General features: G+C 39.7%; 1 protein-coding gene across 1 annotated transcript in view; it reads right to left on the reverse strand.

The window, feature by feature from the left end:
- Positions 1–19,830, reverse strand: part of cdh8 (cadherin 8) — a gene marked incomplete at both ends in the record, with an annotated part of 66,424 nt that extends 46,594 nt beyond the window's left edge. Inside the window, one exon of the mRNA XM_083665120.1 lies at positions 19,576–19,830. Coding sequence (XP_083521246.1) covers positions 19,576–19,830 — 255 coding nt within the window. The remainder of the gene's footprint in view (positions 1–19,575) is intronic.
- Between the last annotated feature and the right edge of the window lie 421 nt (positions 19,831–20,251).

A 20,251-nucleotide genomic window follows, 5' to 3' on the forward strand; every position in this document is an offset into this window, starting at 1 on the left:
TTATTCATTACAAACCATTTCCAAACAGTTATAAGTCATTTGTTTAGATTGATCGATAATCACTTGGTGCTTGCCAAATAGGGAGCTTTCTATGGGGATAGATTACTGTCAATATTATCATAAATAAATTGAGTATAATTCACAGATGTGTACCATTATCTGTGAACAAAAAACACAAAGCACAAATAGAATTCACTATCCACAAACAAACACCTCTTGATTTGTACTTGTAATTCACTATTCACAAACAAACACCTCTTGATTTGTATTTGTTAAAAATATTTGAATGAATACAAAATGATGTGTGACTAAATGCTGTAAAATGTGTAAACAAACATCATGATGTGTGAATAATGACAGTGACAGCAGTGACAAACATCTTTTCAAAGTTATTTAAAAAAAAAAAATTAGTTAGAAGTGTCGAATCTGCATTTGCGGATGACATTACGTCTGTGGCTCTGTTTACATTTGTTTCCAAAATTTTGGCACTAACTTTCCACTTGTACACGGTAAACGATGCACAAATGCAGGGCTTAAGTGGGGTCTTAATGAGTTAGCCATCTCCACTCCAATCGAAGATATTTGCGGACTTTTTTTCTCTCCAGCCAATCACATAACGCTGTTTGATGACATCATTCCTTGTTTTGTTGTTATCCTCGTGGTGTTGTGTTTCATAAACTATGTATGGTATATGTTAGTTCATTCAAATCATTTGTTTCACTGAGTCTACACAGGAACAAAGTTAGGCTGTGCTGATTTCCCAATAGCAGATGAGTTTCAACTTTATTTAGTTCTGAGGGTTTATTCTTTCAACGTGAAGTTGGGTACCTACTCTTATTTAAATTAAATGCATAGCTGGCATGTCCTACAAAAAAAAAAATCAAAATAAGTTGACTATTATAGACTGTATGTTAAAGATTGTCTAGGGACTGATGCTGAAACTATGAGACGTGTTTCCTGAAAAGAAAATCCACAAAGATCTTCGATTGCAGTGGAGATCTCTCTGCAATCGAAGACCCCCTGCTTAAGCCCTGCATTTATGGATCGTTTTCCGTGTACAAGCGCGGTAGCCTAGCTACAGTTTGTTATTGGGTTATGTTTTGTTAAAAGTGAATGCCATCTCTGTCATTACTATAGTATAGACAAGCATTAATAGTATGACCAATTTATGTGAATTATTTGTTTATGACTACTTATTACGAATCATGCAGTGTTGGATCATTGTACTTGATGTCCCCTATAAACATTAATTACTGTTCATAATTGCTTATGAAAGCTACTTCACTTTGAGTGCCTTATTTTAGATGTTATACTGTCATTCATTCATTATGCTTACTTACAAATGTTTGTAACTCAATAATTAATGTTAGTAACTCATTCATAGATGGTAAATGGTGTTACACTTTACATTAAGGTCACATTTCATCAGTTATAAATATTGGTAACCCATTAATAAATGTTACACTTTACATTAAGGTGACATTTTTTCGGTTCCAAATATTGTTAACTCATTAATTAATGTTGGTAACTCATTAGTGAATGGAGATTGGAAATCAGAGCACTAACCACTCATCGGTGAACACAGAGAAGGGGTAAGTAGTGGATAGATATATCAACAAATAAAATCTGTGAAGCTGCATGGTGGACATGTTTAAATGAGGAACGTGTTGACAAGGATTTTGAGGGCCATGGTTAAAAAAACATGGTGACAGCTGTACTGTACTTTGGGAGATCTTCACATTGTACTGTATGTAAATATGTGTTGAATCGGTTTGGTGCCAGCCGAATCATCCCAACAATTCAGGAAATAACTTTACCAACTGTGCAACCATTACAAATAATTTTGCATGATTTCACATGGTTAATCTTTAAGCATTTATAAGTGCATTTATAAATAATTAATAACTGGCTGCTGATTGCAATCTCCCTATTTGGCATGCACCAAGTGAATATCGAACATAATGAGTTATAACTGTTAGCAAACATGGTTTATAATTGAATAATAAACTGGTTATAAGTGATTTATTAACAAATTATAAACCATTTATAAACCCTTTCCAAATGTGACCTCAATTTAAAGTGTTACCACATGTAGTACTATTTTAAAGCTCAAAACTAGTCTTATCAAATTGAAAAATAAGTAAAAACAACTAAACTACAAACTACTGATAAGAATCACATTTTGGGTTACTGTACGTTTAACTGGGTGACCAGGCATTTCAGTTCTCCTAGAGGAACATGGCCAAAGTGGACTAGTTAGCTAGTTCAACAAATATCTGTAAACTAGTAAGCTAGTGTCCACTGAATAATTTGTACCCATGATCAACTACTGTGAAATTTCAAATGAGGAGAAAACTTAAACTGGTATGTTTGGTACTCTTTAGTAACATTAAAAGACTTGGTACCGTGAAAATAAAGATTTAATGATGTAAGAAATTTGATTCCTGTTATATACATATAGTATTATGCTGTTCATCCATAAAATTTCAAATCTAACAAAAATCTGAGGTAAAATTTAACAACAAAGTGTTTGGTATGTGTTAGAATGCTAGGGAAATGTGGCTGCAGACATAATCAGATATACAGTAATGTTGATCTTTCTTTACATTTTCTGTTAATTAGACATGCAAATAACAACTCTGTCTTATGTTCCTAGGAAAAAAAGACATGCTGTAGCAGAAACAATTAAGCATGGTTCTTCACAGTGTCACTTGGCAGCTCCCTTCAAATGGTTAGGGGACAGAAAAGGTCCCTCACTTAGGCAGAGACGTCAATGCAGATGTCGAGTCCAATGTGGAATTACACAAAGCTGTGTTTTAAGATGTCACATCACCTCAGAGTGGACGGCAGCTACAAGCAGAAGCACTGCCTCTGTGAGTCACGCCTGTGTATGTGTTTCACACTCACATGGCTGGGAACAGAGAACCAAGGAGGGAGAAAGAGTCATCACCACAGTCTTACCCAGACAGCAGTGATGTGCTTTTCTTTCTTCCCCTTCACATGCACAGCCATCTATGTGTGTTATCATCATAGCTCTTAGAAACAGTTCATAGTGCTCTGCTGTATGAGACAAATTAGTATTTGTATTACATAATATTATCCCATGGCAGAACGGATGAACTTTTACATCAGACTGTACCACTATAGATAACTACAAACTGCTTCGATTTTGCTACACTCTAGATAAGTTCAACTAAATATTGTCATATGCTAATGAAAGTCATTTATTCTCCCCTACAGTGCGTAGCAACATGGAAATTGCTTCAAATAACCCATCTCCCTTGTTACCTTACTTCATTTTAAGTTACTTGCATTGCACTTCTCCCCATCAAATCTGAAGCAGAAAAAAATCTTAGTCTGTTAAAAGGTTACCTAAGAAAAAGTAAGAAAACAGGTTAGGCCTTTGGGGTATTGTAAATGTAAGAACGAGCAGGTGAATTAGGAGTTCTTTTTTTAACCGTGCAAAACCAGGTACTCCACTGTGCGGGAAATTTGGGGATGAAAGAGGGAGAAAAAAACATTAAAAAACAGTAGAACTCTCTGATTGTAGTCAGCCATGTAGGAGAGGAGACAGAAGTCAAAAATGACTTTTTGAATTGTTCATGTCTTGTCCCTCATTTCTTTTGTGGTCTTTCTATCTTTTTATGGAATTGCCCGTTGGTAATGTCAACAGAGATTTCACGGCACAGTGCAGGTGCATCAGCCAGACTCACATTTTCCCCTACCTGTGATTTACATCAGAGCTGAGGCACTATAGGGGATTTTCCATGCCAGTGACAGGACTGCACTACAGGGCTCCGACCACACAGTAACGCACTCAAACAATGCATGCTCGGCCACACTGCAAAGAGCTGCCTCAACTACTATGGAAGACTCTGCATGACTGCATTTGGTCTCTCTCCCTTAGATGCCATCATGCTAGGTACTTATAAATAACTTCGGTATGATATACTGAGAAATTAACCATGAAACAGAGCCTGTGGACATTTCAGAAAATTACACAACATTACCCATAGGCCTATATGTTTATCGGAAAAAGGTGTGTTCATACTAGTGAAACTATATCAATGCAGCACTGCTACTCTGCAAGCCATGGATTGTGTAAACATGTGTCTAAAAACGTGTGCCAGTCTTCTTAATCAGAGAAGAGAGAGCAGACCAACACTGGACTGGGAGACACTCAAGTAAATACAGTTCTTCCCGGAATGGTGGCTAGCTGTAGCACACAGGGGGGGAGGAGGGAGGGTGAGGGGTTGGGGGCTGTCCCTGTATTAGTGCCCCCTCCCTATTACCCCTGACTGGGAGATGGATGCTGGCTGTCACACCTGCCTGACTTTGTTCCTGCCAGATGCAAAGGGGTCACGAGGAAAGCACCCAAACACTCATCAATCTCACCATTGGCCAACGCTACCTCTGGCTCCAAGAACATGTTCCAATATCCATTTAGTCACTCCAGATGGTTCCAAAAAATGCTTACGTAAACAGAAACAGGGTGGCAAAATCTATTGACCTGAGATAGAAAATGAAATATGGGCTTGTGTACAGGGGTAATGATAGCAGGAGTCATATTTTATTCAATTAATTGTATAAAATGTAGAGCAGATGAATTAATGTCACAGATATCTTTCCATAGATGTTTTATAGTCAGCAACAAAAGTTTATGTTTGTAGAAAGTGTCATTAAGTGTCAGTCATTAACTAGCTTTTGTTTGGAGTATCATATGTTCATAATTCATAAAAAAGTGTTTGCTTATATGGTACTTCATTTGCCAGACATTGTTACTGCTGTAAAAGTCTCTGCCACAACAATAACGGTGTGAAACTATATCTCCCTCTCCGCTCCACCCTTCAGTTCCCTCTCTTCCTTTTTAATTCTCTCTACTTCTAGGGCTCCCATGGGGTTCAGAATAATGTACACAAACACAACAGCAGAATTGAGAAGTACTCGTGTTGTTTGCGCCTGTTGAAAGAAATCATCACAGCGTGCATTTCTTGCCACACAGACTTAATTGCAGAGAATCAGAAAGTCGGGAGAATTCCCCCAGTATGCAGATCCACTTTGATACTGTCACTCACACTGTGGCGCTTTTGATTAGCCCTTGTCTAACACAGCCTGTTTGTGACCACAGTTACCAGGCAGGCCCCATTAAAACTTATAGGAACTTCATCCACCTCCCCCAACTGGGTCACCAGCGAGACCTCAAAACAAGTTGTTATTGGAGGGAACACAAAATAACAACTTCTACTTTCAGAGGTACAAGCTGAGAAAATAAATTAAAAAACACAAGGATAATTTGGTTAAAAGAGATTGATGTTACCTTTACTCTTCAAGGAATATTGAAGCCTACTACACAGATATTTATCTGAAGTGCAGAAATCCAGGAATACATTCTTCTGACAGGACAACAAATCCATTCACTACTTATGGAATGTGTGTGTGTGTGTATGTGCACGCACACGCATTTGCTTGCACGAGAGACAGACAGACAGACAGACAGAGAGCATGACACCTCCCCACTAACACTTACTCCACAATGCTGTGCAGAGAGAGTCCTTGCCTGAGGACACCTTTTACAGCGTCAGTGTCAAAGCAGACGGATGAGTTGTTCTTCAGTCGCTTCCTAGTCCTCTCAGACAAGTAGGGTAGTCAGACTGCCTGGCATTCCTTGAGCTGCTTCCCAGAGTGCCTGGCCCCAGTGGCTGGCCCGAGCCATGCAGCTCTCTGATTTACATACAGTGGAGAGCTGGGCCAGTTGGGATCATCACTTTAACGGCATGCAAAAGCCTCCTTCCAGGCTAAGTGACTAACTCCACGAGATTGGATTCATATGCTAAAGGTCGAAATAGTAGCTCATATGGTCTGAGCAGGATATTAATTCCAAGGCATCGTTATGCAGTAAGAGGGTAAATTAAACTCCATTGAGATATACTTTCCCAACACAACTGCTTAATTTTTAGCATAAAACTACATATGAAAATATATGACTAAATACATGAATAAATCAATAAAACTTTTTATTTATTCATGTGTTTGGTGGTGGTGGTGCTTGTTTTTGCTAATTGGTGTTACATACTTTTTAAGCAACATTTTTGTTTGTGAGATTTTATGGCTCAGAACACAATACTGTCTGACTAGATACACAACGCAATGAGTGCATTGATTTCTAGCATACTGCATATGATCCCAGCCGAAATAGAACCCACAATCTCAGTGTTACTCACATCATGCTCTACCAACTGAGCCACTCAAGAAGATTGTACTGTATGTTTTCGGGAGTGACAAAGACATCCATAAAACAACCATAAGCTTGTGTTTGCTCTGACATCATGACAAAGGGCAGGCACAGTGAGACTTCACATAAACACTGTAATCAATAGTACTTGCTGACATGCAACTATCAATTTCTGATCATTAAACAAACCAAAAAATTAACATGTGCCAATCTACAGTACACATGCCCTTGGGCTATAATTGTGTGTCTAACTACCACTACCAATCATTATACGACAGATGCATGTGTGTGTGTGTGTGTGTGTGTGTGTGTGTGTGTGTGCGTGTGCATTATAAGGATTGGAGTACAGGAAAACCAATCGGTGTGGCAGTGGGGGGGATAAAAATCTGCCTGGAGAATTCATAATTTGCCGATATACAACACGCGCTCATACAAATCAAAGTTTGCCACCAATTTTCACTTGTTCAGATATATCTGGCCCCTCCGAGTCTGGCAGTTAAGCGCTCTGAAATTAAGCTTGTGACAAAACACTGAGATTTATTGTATGGGAAAGGAGGCTTGTCAGCTTTGTACCACACCATTTAAACTTATCAATACTCCTACATTATATTCTATTTACAAAACACATTAACACCCAGGACAAAATCCCCACTCCTATAAATCTAGCCATATCCCTTCTTCTCCCAGCATCTAACTGGCCCCACAGTTTTCAATTTCTGGAGCGAGGAAAGGACAGGGGGCTAAAAAGCTCCTTCGACTATTACATCTATTCTACTTTATTACCAGTCTTTTGGGAAAATAGGGAGGGCAGCTTTGTAGCCAGCTATCTGTTTACATTTTCTCTACAAGACTATATTGGAATTATAATTGTGTTCTATGGTTCCTTCTTTTGGTGTCGAGGTCTGTTTAAAGGTCCTGTAGTCCCAGTGAGATGAAGAAAAATGAAACCCCTTTTGAGGGATTCGATTACTGGGTAGAAAAATGCAGCTGCACAGGTTTTCCTCCTCTTTTTTGCCCCTCTCTCTCTCTCTCTTTCTCTCTCTGCCACCCTCTGGGGATATTAAAGGGGGAATAGAGCTGACGTGTACACATTGAAAACATTTAGCAATTAAGGCAGAAAAAGAAAAAGGGAACTATTAAGTGTGATAGAGGATTATGAATGAGATAATTACAAAGGGCTGAATGTTCACAGTCACACAGCAAAGTGAACGAGTGATATTAATTGCTTATTGACTTTCGTGACTTGTAGTTTTCAAGGTTACAAGGGCCACAGTGTTTGAGGGCAGGGTACATTTGGTCGGTTATAGGGTTTCCTTGGAGTCCAGCCATTTCTATTCTGGATACTGTACGTGGGACTCACAAATAGAATTCTCATGTCACAGTGCACAGGTGAATGACAGTGATATTGCTTTGTTGTTGACAATACAAACGTGTGTCAGCTTGTAAGAGTAGCATCAATTATTCAGTTATTATTGACTATACTTAAAGATCATATGTGTATAAAGAGGGGACTAAAATTCTATATATCAGAATGATGTTTGTAATTAAGTAACATGTAGAATTAATAATAACATTTGCATTGACCAAAATATTTGGTTTCAGGATGATGTATTGTAACAGTGCCGAGTCGACGAAGTGAATCTGAGAGTGCACATTAGAGTACTTTACAAAAAAAATAATTCTCAAGTATATTTCTCATCAGTCAACTATAAGTAAGGTCCCAAAATATAATTATTTTGTGCTTAAAAGCATCATAGATATCCTTATGACAAGCTTATAAATACTTCCTGAAAACGTTAGATGATGGTGCGTATTGTGTGACGTGAATAATGGTGCTCTTTCTAAAAGTCATGTCCACTTATTGATTCAGCAGAAGTTTTCAACCATGGTACAGTTTCCACATCATATAATAATTTCCCCATAACATTATTCTGTCAATAAGTAATTACGTGCTTGGCAATTTGCTGTGCAAAATGTTTATCGGAGAAGGGAAGATCCATATCAATTGTTCATTTACATATGCAAATGAATCTAGCGAGAGTAAAAACCAACATCAGTGCCATCGACATTTGGATGAGAGTGCTAGAAATATAAGTTACTGCAACAGAGGAGGAACAAAGGACAACATTGTGATTTGGAGAAATGCCTGAAGGCATGAAGCGGACGTTTTTTGGTGGAGTAATTTCAGCAGAAACAAATTTGTCCAGATTGAATGACTCTTGGAAGCCGTTCCATACAGTGTGTGGTGAACATTAGTGGGGAGATGGACTCCTAGTCCTAGCAGCTCCATTAGTCCTCCCCTGATAATGCAACACATTTTAGCCCCCCATTTACTTAACATGCAGGATCCGGCCCCTCTATTTGCTCTAATCAACTGATAAGGCGAAAGCCCTTTCTCCAACTCCTGGAGGGTGAAATCTGAACTCCTAATGGTCATTAGTAGTAATTATGTTCCGTAACTGGCACATCCAGCCCCTTTACTGTGTTCACTGGGCGCATAGATCCCAGCTCATGCACAGGGGACCAAGACCAGATAGCTGCTCTGATGCACTTCACTTTTGGGCACGCTGTTATCTGGCTATCGGGCCAACCACGGCTTTTGTTACGATAAAAGACAAGTTAACTTTCCTGTGTGAAGAGCTGCACTGCTTTGTACATTGTGGACAAAGTTATTTGAGCCACATGTTCACTGTTTTGTGTGTGTGTGTGTTGGGATACGTGTGTGTATTGGATTGCATAAAGAACAGAAATCAAGAGGTGTTACGGTATCACAATTTTTGCATGCTGATTTTGAAAAACAAAGGCATCCTGACGACACAGAAGGCATATGACAATATCCCCAATCAGCTGACACAGCCCTTTTCAATTGGATTCAGTGGAGTTGTGATTTTATGCAAAGCATTTCCCTCTCCTTTCCTCTCTCAGATCAAACGCCTCTGCCCTAATCCCAGGAGCCCAACCTGCAGAGCGTGATCCTTATCGACAAGTGCAAAGCTAGTGCAGAGAGAGAGTGGGGATTCAATTATGTATGCACAGACCTTTTTGGCATGCAGCATCCTCGCTGCCAGTGATGCAACAAAGGATGGAATCCCTCTCCTCTTGCATTGTAAATGTTAGCACATCGTATGATAATCCAACTCCAAAAACGACTCATGCCATGTCTTACTATATCAGCAGCGACATAAATATAAATAATACACTTGTAGCAATGTTCTCAATAAAATCATTTTCAGATCTATTATTATCAATGTGTTGAGTTGAATATAATCCAATTATGAGTATACATTTAGGTGTATTTAGATATGTGTTCCCAAGTATGTTTAGAAAATTTGAGATCTAGTCCATAGTCTCACACTGAAATGACTGAACATCATTGCCAACATTAAGTCAAAAGAACAGTAATCATCATGAATAATATAGCGGGCAATGTGAGAGTCATAACCTCTGTGTTAATTGCCTCTGCTCTCCCTCCTACCTGATATCAAATCAGACGTTGTCACTGAGCCTTGTTATTACATTGCCCACGTGTTCTATTGTGTTCCACCGTTGATGAATAACCTGATGAGAAAATGCAGCAATCTGGCTAAAGGAAAAACTCAAATCAAATGCAATAAGGTATTTGAGCTGGTTTCACTGAATATACACATCTTTTAAGTAATTACTTTATCAAAACGCATGGATATGAGTGCGAGGACGGTAAACAAGAATGAGCTTTGTATACACAAGACAACAGGAGTGAGTTTCCTCCCCCCCGGCAATGCTGTGACGAGGCTAGGCCTTTGTCAGAAAACTAATAAAGAGCTTCCATGTGCTGTAGTGCAGTAATTATGCAGCCTGGGATATCAGTACGGTATTTATGAAAACACTGTGCATCAACAAAAGGAAAAGGTCATCAAGACGGATACGACTCTGACATTAGCATTTTCGAAGCGCACGCTGTTGTATCTCCATGAATGGAAGATAAGAAAACATGACATTATCTTTTTTTTGTGCAGGAAAACATTGATAAACATGCCACATTAGCACTGAAGATACAACATATTACTGGGATTTTGCAAACATCACCACATAATATAAAAATAGAAGTATGGGGCTCGATCCAGGCGTTACAATGGGCTTTGTGGTTTGGTAGGTCGTCCCCTATGAGTAAGTGTAGCGCATTCTATGATCTATGAAGATTGAGTCATAACACTACTAGTATGGCCACTGCAAATATAGCTATCCTCACCTTATGACAAACACATATGATTCACCTATGTACTGTATGGTTAGGGAAATGTTTCTTACACTGCAACAATGTTACTGACATGGACAAATTATTTGACTGTAATAAGCCATATAATCACGAGTGAATCAGGTGAACTTCTTGATGGTTGTACTCAGTTGAAATGTAGCCAAATGAGGTCAGGCATATGGGGCCTTATTCTCTAAACATGACTTCACAAGATACAGAACTGAATGTAATAACATATTCCTGAAAACTCATATAATTCCAGCCTTTGATCATACTGATTCATTGGCTATTCTCAATTTCATTCAACTTCATAATATAAAAAAAATCATAGTCGGCAGGACAAGAAAGATACAATCTTTTTTAGATTAAAATAAATAAAATAAAATCTATGAACACCATCATACAGTACATGTCTACTTCAGCGGCATAACAAACATGATGACATGGAATTAGACACATGCCCTGAGAGCATCATATTTTCCCTGAAAGCTTTTTCACACGTTTCTGCGTATTCTTATTCTCCTCATCCCATTCATTTAGTATCAGTCAAGGGTACATTCTAGTGGGGAGACGCTGTAAACGGGAATGTATATGCGTCTAAAACAGAGCCAAAACAAATAAAAAAATATCTGCACATACTGTATCTATCACACAAAGGGCCTTGTGTTTCTCCCAGTATACCTGCCAGTTACATCCTTTCTATTTGTTCAAGTTAATCTTCATTTCTGAGTGCTTTGCTGTTGAATGTATGCATCATGGAGAACAACAGAGAGGCAAATACAGCAGAAACACATTTTCACAGAATATGAGTTTGTGCGTGCACTGGTACTCTTTCAGGTTCTTTTATTCTTTCCAGCTATTATTTCAGCAATTTCTTTCCTTATTTTTGCAGAAAGGATCATTAAACAGAAATAATTCATTTGTGAGAAAGGTCAGCGGCACCACAGTCGGTTGGCTCCCAGATTTTTACTGAGGCAGTGTCACTGAGAAAGAGAGAGAGAGAGAGAGAGAGAGAGAGAAACAGCCTTGGCCATTGATTCTTCATGGACACTTTCTCTCTCTTTTCCCTGCCCAACTTACCGTAATAGCTGCATAACAGAGATAAAGGTTAGCACCCCTTTTTCCTCTCACTATGATTATCATCACCTTTAATAGTGATGAAGGGTATAGACATGGCTCTTCAAATGTCAACGCCATTATTGATTTCTCTCCCTTTGTTGTTATTTTGGTGTATGAGGGCGGGGGGGTGTGGTTGGAGAAGGCGGAGGTTGTGTGTGTGTGTGTGTGTGTGTGTGTGTGTGTGTGGGGGGGGGGGGGGGGGGGGGGGGAGGGGGGGGGGGGCTAAGGACTGTCATCTTTTTAAATTCCAGAAATAGGCTTTTCCTCCCACCCCTTTCTCCATTGTCTTCTTCCGCCAGCCCACGTGTGCTCCTCGCTTACCCGTGAAGCCAAATGCACATCAAGTCGCACAATAACAACATCCATTCTTAACAAGATTACTTTGTAGTCCCAGTTTGGCTCCTGGGATGTGTACCAGGGAGCAGAGGCACAGGGATAAGCTCTGCAGCTGCCTGCAGCTACTCATGCAATGGATGCCATCCATAGGAGAGAGATTCAGAGCTGAGCCAAACATCTACAGCAACTGGCTCCACGGGTATCTTAGCTGCCCACGAAAAACTGCTAGAGAGGCCAATTAGTAGGTTTAGATAATTATAATCTTAGATTCGAATAATCTGATTTGAATAATTGTAACCTCCATTACGGTAATGGGATCCTGTCTGCCCAGTGTTTAGTGCATGGCCTGCATTCATCGACATTCACCCATAGAGGGGGCTATTCATGTCCTGAAATGTTTCCATAATGAGCCGTCTATTGTGGTACAAATAAGGCACATGTATAATATTACCAGTATAAATGGGGTTGAATACTGGCAAATATGGAAGCTAATCAATGCCTGAAAGGTCAATAAAAGACTGTGAGACTGAAAACATTAAGCCTGTTAAGATTAAGTGGATGGCTTTGTTACCCCCCCACCCCCAACCAAAAGCCAAAGCATTGCACAAGCAAAGCAAAGCATCCCAGGAGGAACTGCGTGAATCCGATCAAGCACTCACTAACCGAACACCTTGATGTGAACAATGGCAACCTAGCAATTTGCTTGGGGTTTTTGTGGCAACACGAGTCTTGCTACATAAAGTCTCTATGCCGACGTGGTACAAAGGTATTTTAATCTGAGTACTGTCGGCTTTATGGATGCATAGCAAATATTTGCTTAATTCTATGTGACCTATGGTCTTAAAGGGTTTATCAGAAGCATCTCATGGTCTCTGCCATCTAGTGCCCCCTATGTGTTGCATGATAACATTTAAAAACCTTTCATTGGGCAGCCCCACAGTTGTCCAAAAGGTAACAATTTGTAGACAGAATTGGATGCAGATTTGCTGGTCAAACTGATGCAATGTTTTTGCATGCATGGTATACAGACATAGGAAGGTTGTTTGTGGATGCGTGTGTGTATTGGTGCTATATGTATGTGTGGGAGAGAGAGAGAGAGAGAGAGAACAATGAGGGATCACAAAGGGAAATGAAAAGCCCACATTTATTTATTTAAATGCTGGCTTGCATACATTTTTAATGATACAGTACAACACCTGGTGAAAAGCATTTGCCGGAGGATTCTGTAATTTTACTTTACAGAACACTTACTGTATATCATGACCTTGGTGTTGAATTGCTAGATCTGCTTCCTACTCATTTTTGTCTTTGTCCCTGTGCCCCTCCGAACCACACCACATCACACCATACAGATACACCTTGTTAATGGGGCACAAGACAACAACATGAAGCAATAGACAACCTGTCAGGCTCTTCCAGGGAAGCACTAATGTGATCCCACAGCTCAATCAGACTCACTGCTGGGGCCTAGTGTTTTATTACAGTCACTGTAGAGAGAGGGAGAGGGGGACTGGGTCCGTGGTCCAATGATATAAGGGCCTTGGTGATATACACTACCAGAGGAAGGTAATAGAAGAGATAGAGGTAAAGAAGAGATAGAGGTAAAAAAGAAGGGGGAGAGCCAAGGAGAGGGGGTGAGGAAGGAAAAGACTTGGCCATACTAAGTATAACTTCTAAGGGCATTATGAATATGTATCACTATACACTCACCAGCCACTTTATTAGGTACACCTTGCTAGTACTGGGTTGGACCCCCTTTTGCCTTCAGAACTGCCTTAATTTTTTGTGGCATAGATTCAACAAGGTGCTGGAAACATTCCTCAGAGATTTTGATCCATATTGACATGATAGCATCACGCAGTTGCTGCAGATTTGTCGGCTGCACATCCATGATGCAAATCTCCCGTTGCACCACATCCCAAAGGTGCTCTATTGGATTGAGATCTGGTGACTGGAGGCCATTGGAGTACAGTGAACTCATTGTCATGTTCAAGAAACCAGTTTGAGATGATTTGAGCTTTGTGACATGTCGTGTTATCCTGCTGGAAGTAGTCATCAGAAGATGGGTACACTGTGGTCATAAAGGGATGGACATGGTCAGCAACAATACTCAGGTAGGCTGTGGCGTTTAAACAATGCTCAATTGGTACTAAGGGGCCCAAAGTGTGCCAAGAAAATATCCCCCACACCATTAGATATTTGTGTTAACAAGCAGTTGAACAGGTGTACCTAATAAAGTGGCCGGTGAGTGTAGAGTTGTGTCATATTCGGCAAAGCCCCATACAGTATATTACACTTTATATAGTATGGCATTATCTTATAAATGAAGAATCATTTTGTGAAGCATGTTTGTTACGTCTCATCTTCGTTAGTTTGTTTGTCTGTGTTTCATGTTATTCATTTATTGTTCCCTGTTTATTTTTGTGTCTCTCACCTTATCTCTCGTTCCAGACACTTCACTACCTGCCCTTGTGTGTTTCCCGTCTGTGTGATCGTCTATCCCGCCCTAATTGGATTCACCTGTTCCTCATCATCATTCCCTGTGTATTTAGTCTGTGTGTTTCCCCTGTCTCGTTGCCAGTTCGTCTTTGTGCCTTAGTGTCAAAACGTCCCAGCGATTTTCATAGTGATTTCTTGTCTTCCTGGTTTTTTGATCTTTCTTAGTTTTTCCGAGTTTGCCCGTTGCCTTTTCCCTGTTGGATTATCCGCCTCCTGTTTGTCTGACTACCCATGTACCAGACCCTGCCTTGCCTACCCCTTTTTGGAGATCTGCCTCTCTACGAATTGTCTACCTGTGTACTGAACACTTTTTCTTGAATTAAAAGGTTATTCTGTTGGATTAAACTGTTGTCCCGAGTCATGCGATTGAGTCCTCTGCCTTGGTCTACAGTCATTATAATGTTTATAAGACTTCATGAAAGTTTCATAAGTTTTGACACTTGAACTGAAGAACATTACATCTCACAGTACATCATTATATCCTAGATTCGAAAAGTGGGTTATTTCAAGACGGACTTCACAGCCAATGCTTGTATCATTTCTGTCTCATCATCGCTATCAATCATTAGCGATAAGTCTACTAATACTCTAGTTAACTCCCACTCCTGATCCATCAATCAACCAAGAGAGGCTCAATATCCACTGGAACCTGCACACTGACGTAGTCCTAAACAATGATTACTGTATATAATTTCTGTCTCATCATCACTATCAATCATTAGCGATAAGTCTACTAATACTCTAGTTAACTCCCACTCCCGAACTGTCAATCAACCGAGAGAGGCTCGATATCCAGTAGAACCTGCACACTGATGTGGTCCTAACCTAAGCAAATGCAGATTAACGCAAGATCTTCCCAGATCAGAGTGCACATTGGCAGGGCTAAATCGTGGTGGGATCAGTGGGAGCACCTTTGATCTGCTAAGACTCCCCTCCTCAGGAGGCTCCAAGGATGAAGCTGTCTGTCTCGCCACCACACATTACCCAAGTCAAACACGGATACAGCAAAACTTTACCACCGTCACCCCGCACTCACTCCCACCGCCCTGAGGGCAAGCTTACCAGACTCAAGAGTCCCACTTACTTTAATCAAACCATAATAGAGAGGAGAGAGACCCTGTCCACCAGCTGGGAGTAACTATGGTTAGTAGTGGTGGACTAGCGGCTCACATCTTGTACTGCCAGTCCAAACACGACAAAAATCCACCGCAATCGCGTAACTTACAATTTTGGGAAATCCACCTCTAATACAGCATCAGAAAAGGTTTTAGTCAACCTCTTCCATACTTTCCAAAAAGGTTGAAAATTCAGGTTAAGACACACTTTAGCCAGGCTCCTGGTGCTTCTATGGAATAAACAAACACCAAGGCTAGAACTGGTCTAGAGCTTTAAATGATAGTCATGCTGAGAATGAGTTGATAATACATTTACTGTACTGTAGCATCAACATAGATGAAATATGTGCCTTATCAGCTGTCCTTATCGAAGGAAAAGGTAGCTCTGATATAAGGGGAAGGAAATCTATAACCTGGCCCACGCTATTTCAATCCTTGCCACACTATCCATCTCATGCTGCCAGATACTGTAGCTTGTTTGGAACAGCAAGGAAACTGTTGTCTTCCCACAAAAAAATAAAGATATTCCTCTAGACACATCAATTTTCTTAGCTGAATTAATAATCAAAGCCATTTTCTCTGTGTATTACTGACAGTCCTCACAATCTTGCAGTTCAGTGTGAATTGTTGAATATTAATAGCTTATTATCAATTCTCTTTGTGCAAAACACATACAATTGCATGCCGGATAAAAGCGTGGACGATAAGAAAAGGGATCAGTCTTTTCTTGTTTCATTTGTGTACATCTGCACTACAATGAAAGTAATGGAGTCCATCATTAGCCATTCTCAAACATATAACAGCAAATGATATCCAAAGGAGAATGAAACAAAAGTTACATTAGAGCATGTGAGATACTGTACACTGTGAAACAGACTATAATCAATCTGACACTACAAAGTAAACAGACTGTAATTTCCCTTTGCTAGGAGAACAGTGATTTGTTCTATGTTTGTCTTTGCTTTTCAAACAAGAAGGTACTTTGTAACATTGAATTATTAAAATAACAGAGTTAAAAGGTGGTAGAAAGTATAAAAACGAATCATGAAAAGCAACGCTTGATTACCCTGACTAATAATAGGTTTTACAATGAATGAAGCACTTGAACTCAACAACTCAGAATCGCTGGTTTAATGAGACATACATAACAGACAATATTTGATTAGTTACAGTAAGTGACATATCAATAGTAAAACTACAGACTTTATGAATATTTCAATAATTTAGAAGAAAATCTAATTTTGAAAAAGATGGCAAACTCATTAAAAACTTCTTGCCAAAGAGGATGTTTGTCCAAATGAATAAGATGTTACAGTAAAATGAATAAGAAGTCTAAATTGGCATACTATCTATAAATTGGACACTCTGCACTTCCCTTGTTTTTATCTTAATGTGTTGTTTGTTTTGTTTTTAATGATTGATGTCATGCTTTTGCTTTTACTTCTCTTCTGTAAGGTGACCTTGGGTGACCTGAAAGGCGCCTCCAAATAAAATGCATTATTATTATTATTATTATTAAATCCAACCCCACACCTGCACAAATTCTGTACAAAATTAGATTTGTTATTTTTTTACTATAGCTCATAGGTTATCCTAAACACTCTCTCTCTCTCTCTCTCTCTCACACTCACACACACACACTACTCATACTACATATACATCCATGCAACAAGGTTTTGTAGCTGTCTCGTCAGCTCCAGTTTTACAGGTGCTGAGTGCCCTTCAAATGGGAGTGATACAGGGGCACCGCAGATTCAGCTCAGTGAATCACAATGTCAGAATGGCGGCCCTGTAAAGAACAGCAAGGAGAATGCTGTCAGGCATTGTGACCACCTCCCACTCCCACACCGCCACGCTCACTTTTTTTTCCATCTTATGCTAATGGTCTCCTTCCAGTGCCAGGAGAAACTCAAGGGGAACTCAGTCGCTGACAAGACAGGAGATCTATGTATAATTAAACATCAGAGTGCCGAGCAATAAAATGTTAAGGATGGAATGAGTCTAATCTTGGCCTGAGGTTCCTCGATAATCAACCCACCAGCACACAGCCTCCCCGAAAAAAAAAGGGGAAAAAAAAAACTGACTGAGATCTGTATGACTGTATGACCCATTTGAATCACACCTCCCACTCTCATTTGATTCATTTTTTAATTAAGCGTGAGAAAGATAGAGAGAGAGAGAGAGAGAGAGAGAGAGAGAGAGAGAGAGAGAGAGAGAGAGAGAGAGAGAGAGAGAGAGAGAGAGAGAGATGGTCCTCAACCTATACCGTACCATCATATCTCACTTTAACATAGAACTTATCTTTGCTCTGCAAGGCATACTCACAGGTACTTAACCTTGGAGAAAATGCAACTCATCAGCATGGTTATGTCTCTCAAAGGCGAGCAACGTTCATCTTCAAACTTATAACTCGCTCTCACAATCCTTCCCATGTCCTTTCTGTTTTTTTCACTAACAAACGTTAAAACATGCTTCAAAACAATTCCCAACTAGAACTTAGGCTTTATGCACATATTTCTTTGTTATTGAATAAAGAGAGACACATTTGAGTGCGGTTCTTGTTTGCTGAGGTTTTCTGGCAATCTCCTTCCCACAGTGAGACCGATGTAGCACACTATAAAGTATATGCAAGCCAAGAGCTGCATCACTCTAATTCAAAGCTGTACCTTCGAGATCATCACAGGGATCCAGTCGATGTGTTTGTTTGTTTCTTTTCTCTGATGAAGAGCCATTGTGGCGATCCAACAGAGGCTGTTTAATTGAGACTCTTGAAATATTAATGCTACACTTAACTGCATTTTTGTGTTGGTATGGCATTAAGAAAACACAGGTGTAAATGCCGCCTGAGAGCACATGTTTAATTGATCTGCCCATATGACAGGGATGGGGTGCATAACAAAACAGGAGAAATCAAGTTGGAGTGCTTAGTTAAGTGATATACTGCCATGTTTGTTCTAGAGCAGGGTTTTCCACCTCATGAATATCGAGTTCTACTGTATCACACAATGACACCCTTGCGTTGTGATAAAATTATCGATTTTATCTATTGGTTTTAAGTTTGATAATAAATACAAATGTAATGTTGCATTGCAAAGATGGGATGAGTTGTACAGTCGGTAGATTGTTAGATAAGGTCAATTGCAGTAGATCGTTGTAGGTGGCAACAATCGTTCAAAATAGAGAATACTGTAGTGACTTTGTCACATTATCTTGTCTGACAATGGTTTGCAGTAAATATGTGGAGTACATTGAGCTACAACATACACAGAAAATAATAATTTCATCAATGAGTCTATAGGCAACCACTGTACAATGTTTGTGAATCACATTTCTGAGGGGTCAAATATTATTCTTGACGGTGTATTATCTGGCATGTGCTAGAGTGGTTTGGTAATGGTCAGAGGTGGTGTAGCTGGCAGGTTGAGACTCCCCAGGTGCGTCCTAGCAACGAGCTGTGAACAAGCTGCTTTGGCCAGCTCCGCCAATTATCCTCCCTGGGCCCTGCTACGTCCACACAGACCAGGTACCAGGTGGCCCTTCATCCTTTGGATTATACAATCCAAAATAGACCTCTTTCAAACAATTCAACCATGAAAAAAATACCTTCTTTACTCCATGTGTTCCATTGACAGTGACAAATACTTCAAAGGCAAACCACAACCCTGTATCCCCAAAGTAAGATGATGCATAGAATAAGATAAAATGGTACAATAAAACTATGCATGCACATTTCTATTGTGAATCAATCGTCATACTGTAGGTCATTCAATTGCAGTGTATCCCACTAGTTATTCTTTTGCAGTTTGATATTTCATATTTGAGGGACACAACTATTAAATTCCCACAGTAGACTTGCTAACTGTGGATTTATTTTCCAAAACACTGTTATCACACCAGTCTCTCTCTCACTCTCTCTCTCTGTCTCTCTCTCTCTCTCCATCCCCCCAAAAATGTAAGAATGAAAGAGCATTCAAATAGCTAAATTAATGTTTCCACATGATAAGCAAGCTTAATATACAGTTGATAATTACAGTACTCACCCTGCCAACTAGAATTGGATCTGGTCCAGAGAATTCCTCCAACACAAACATTTGATTCCAAACCCATCCTCTCTTGGCTCGACTCAGTATTCTTTGTCCTTCGGCGAGACCACGTACGATCGCAGTGGAGCCAGTTTGTAAACTTTTAGACTGGCTGATGATGGGAGTCATAGATGTATAAGGAACACACGTAATCCACACGAGCAACAAGGAAGTCCAAAAATCTGTCAGCATCTCCTCAGACCGTTTTGGCATTATTATGACACTTTGTTTTCCCCAAGAACAACAGCTTTCTCTTTAGATAACGAACAAAGGTTACTTCTTCCTTCTTTGAGTGTCAGAGCTTACATTCATTGTGCAATAAAAGGTCACTCACATGGCTTGGTTTGCCTCCATAGTGGATTTTGTGGGGGGGTGCTACTCAATACACCATCCATTTGATGTTCCGTGTGCATGAGAGATCTAAAATGAAGCAAACAGATGTTATCTAGTCTTAATCATGTCAATCATGAGAAAACTAGAGAGACATGAAAAAAACAAGCCAAGGTCAAGATGTCAAATCAGTAGTTAACTTCACTTCAGAGGATATCATAGAAGACAACTCATGAGCATAAACAATCAGATAGATGATGAGTGATAATGATGATCTCAACCCTTTATCAATCAATAAAAAAAG

Source organism: Argentina silus, assembly GCF_951799395.1.
Source record: "Argentina silus genome assembly, chromosome: 2".
NCBI lineage: Eukaryota > Metazoa > Chordata > Actinopteri > Argentiniformes > Argentinidae > Argentina > Argentina silus.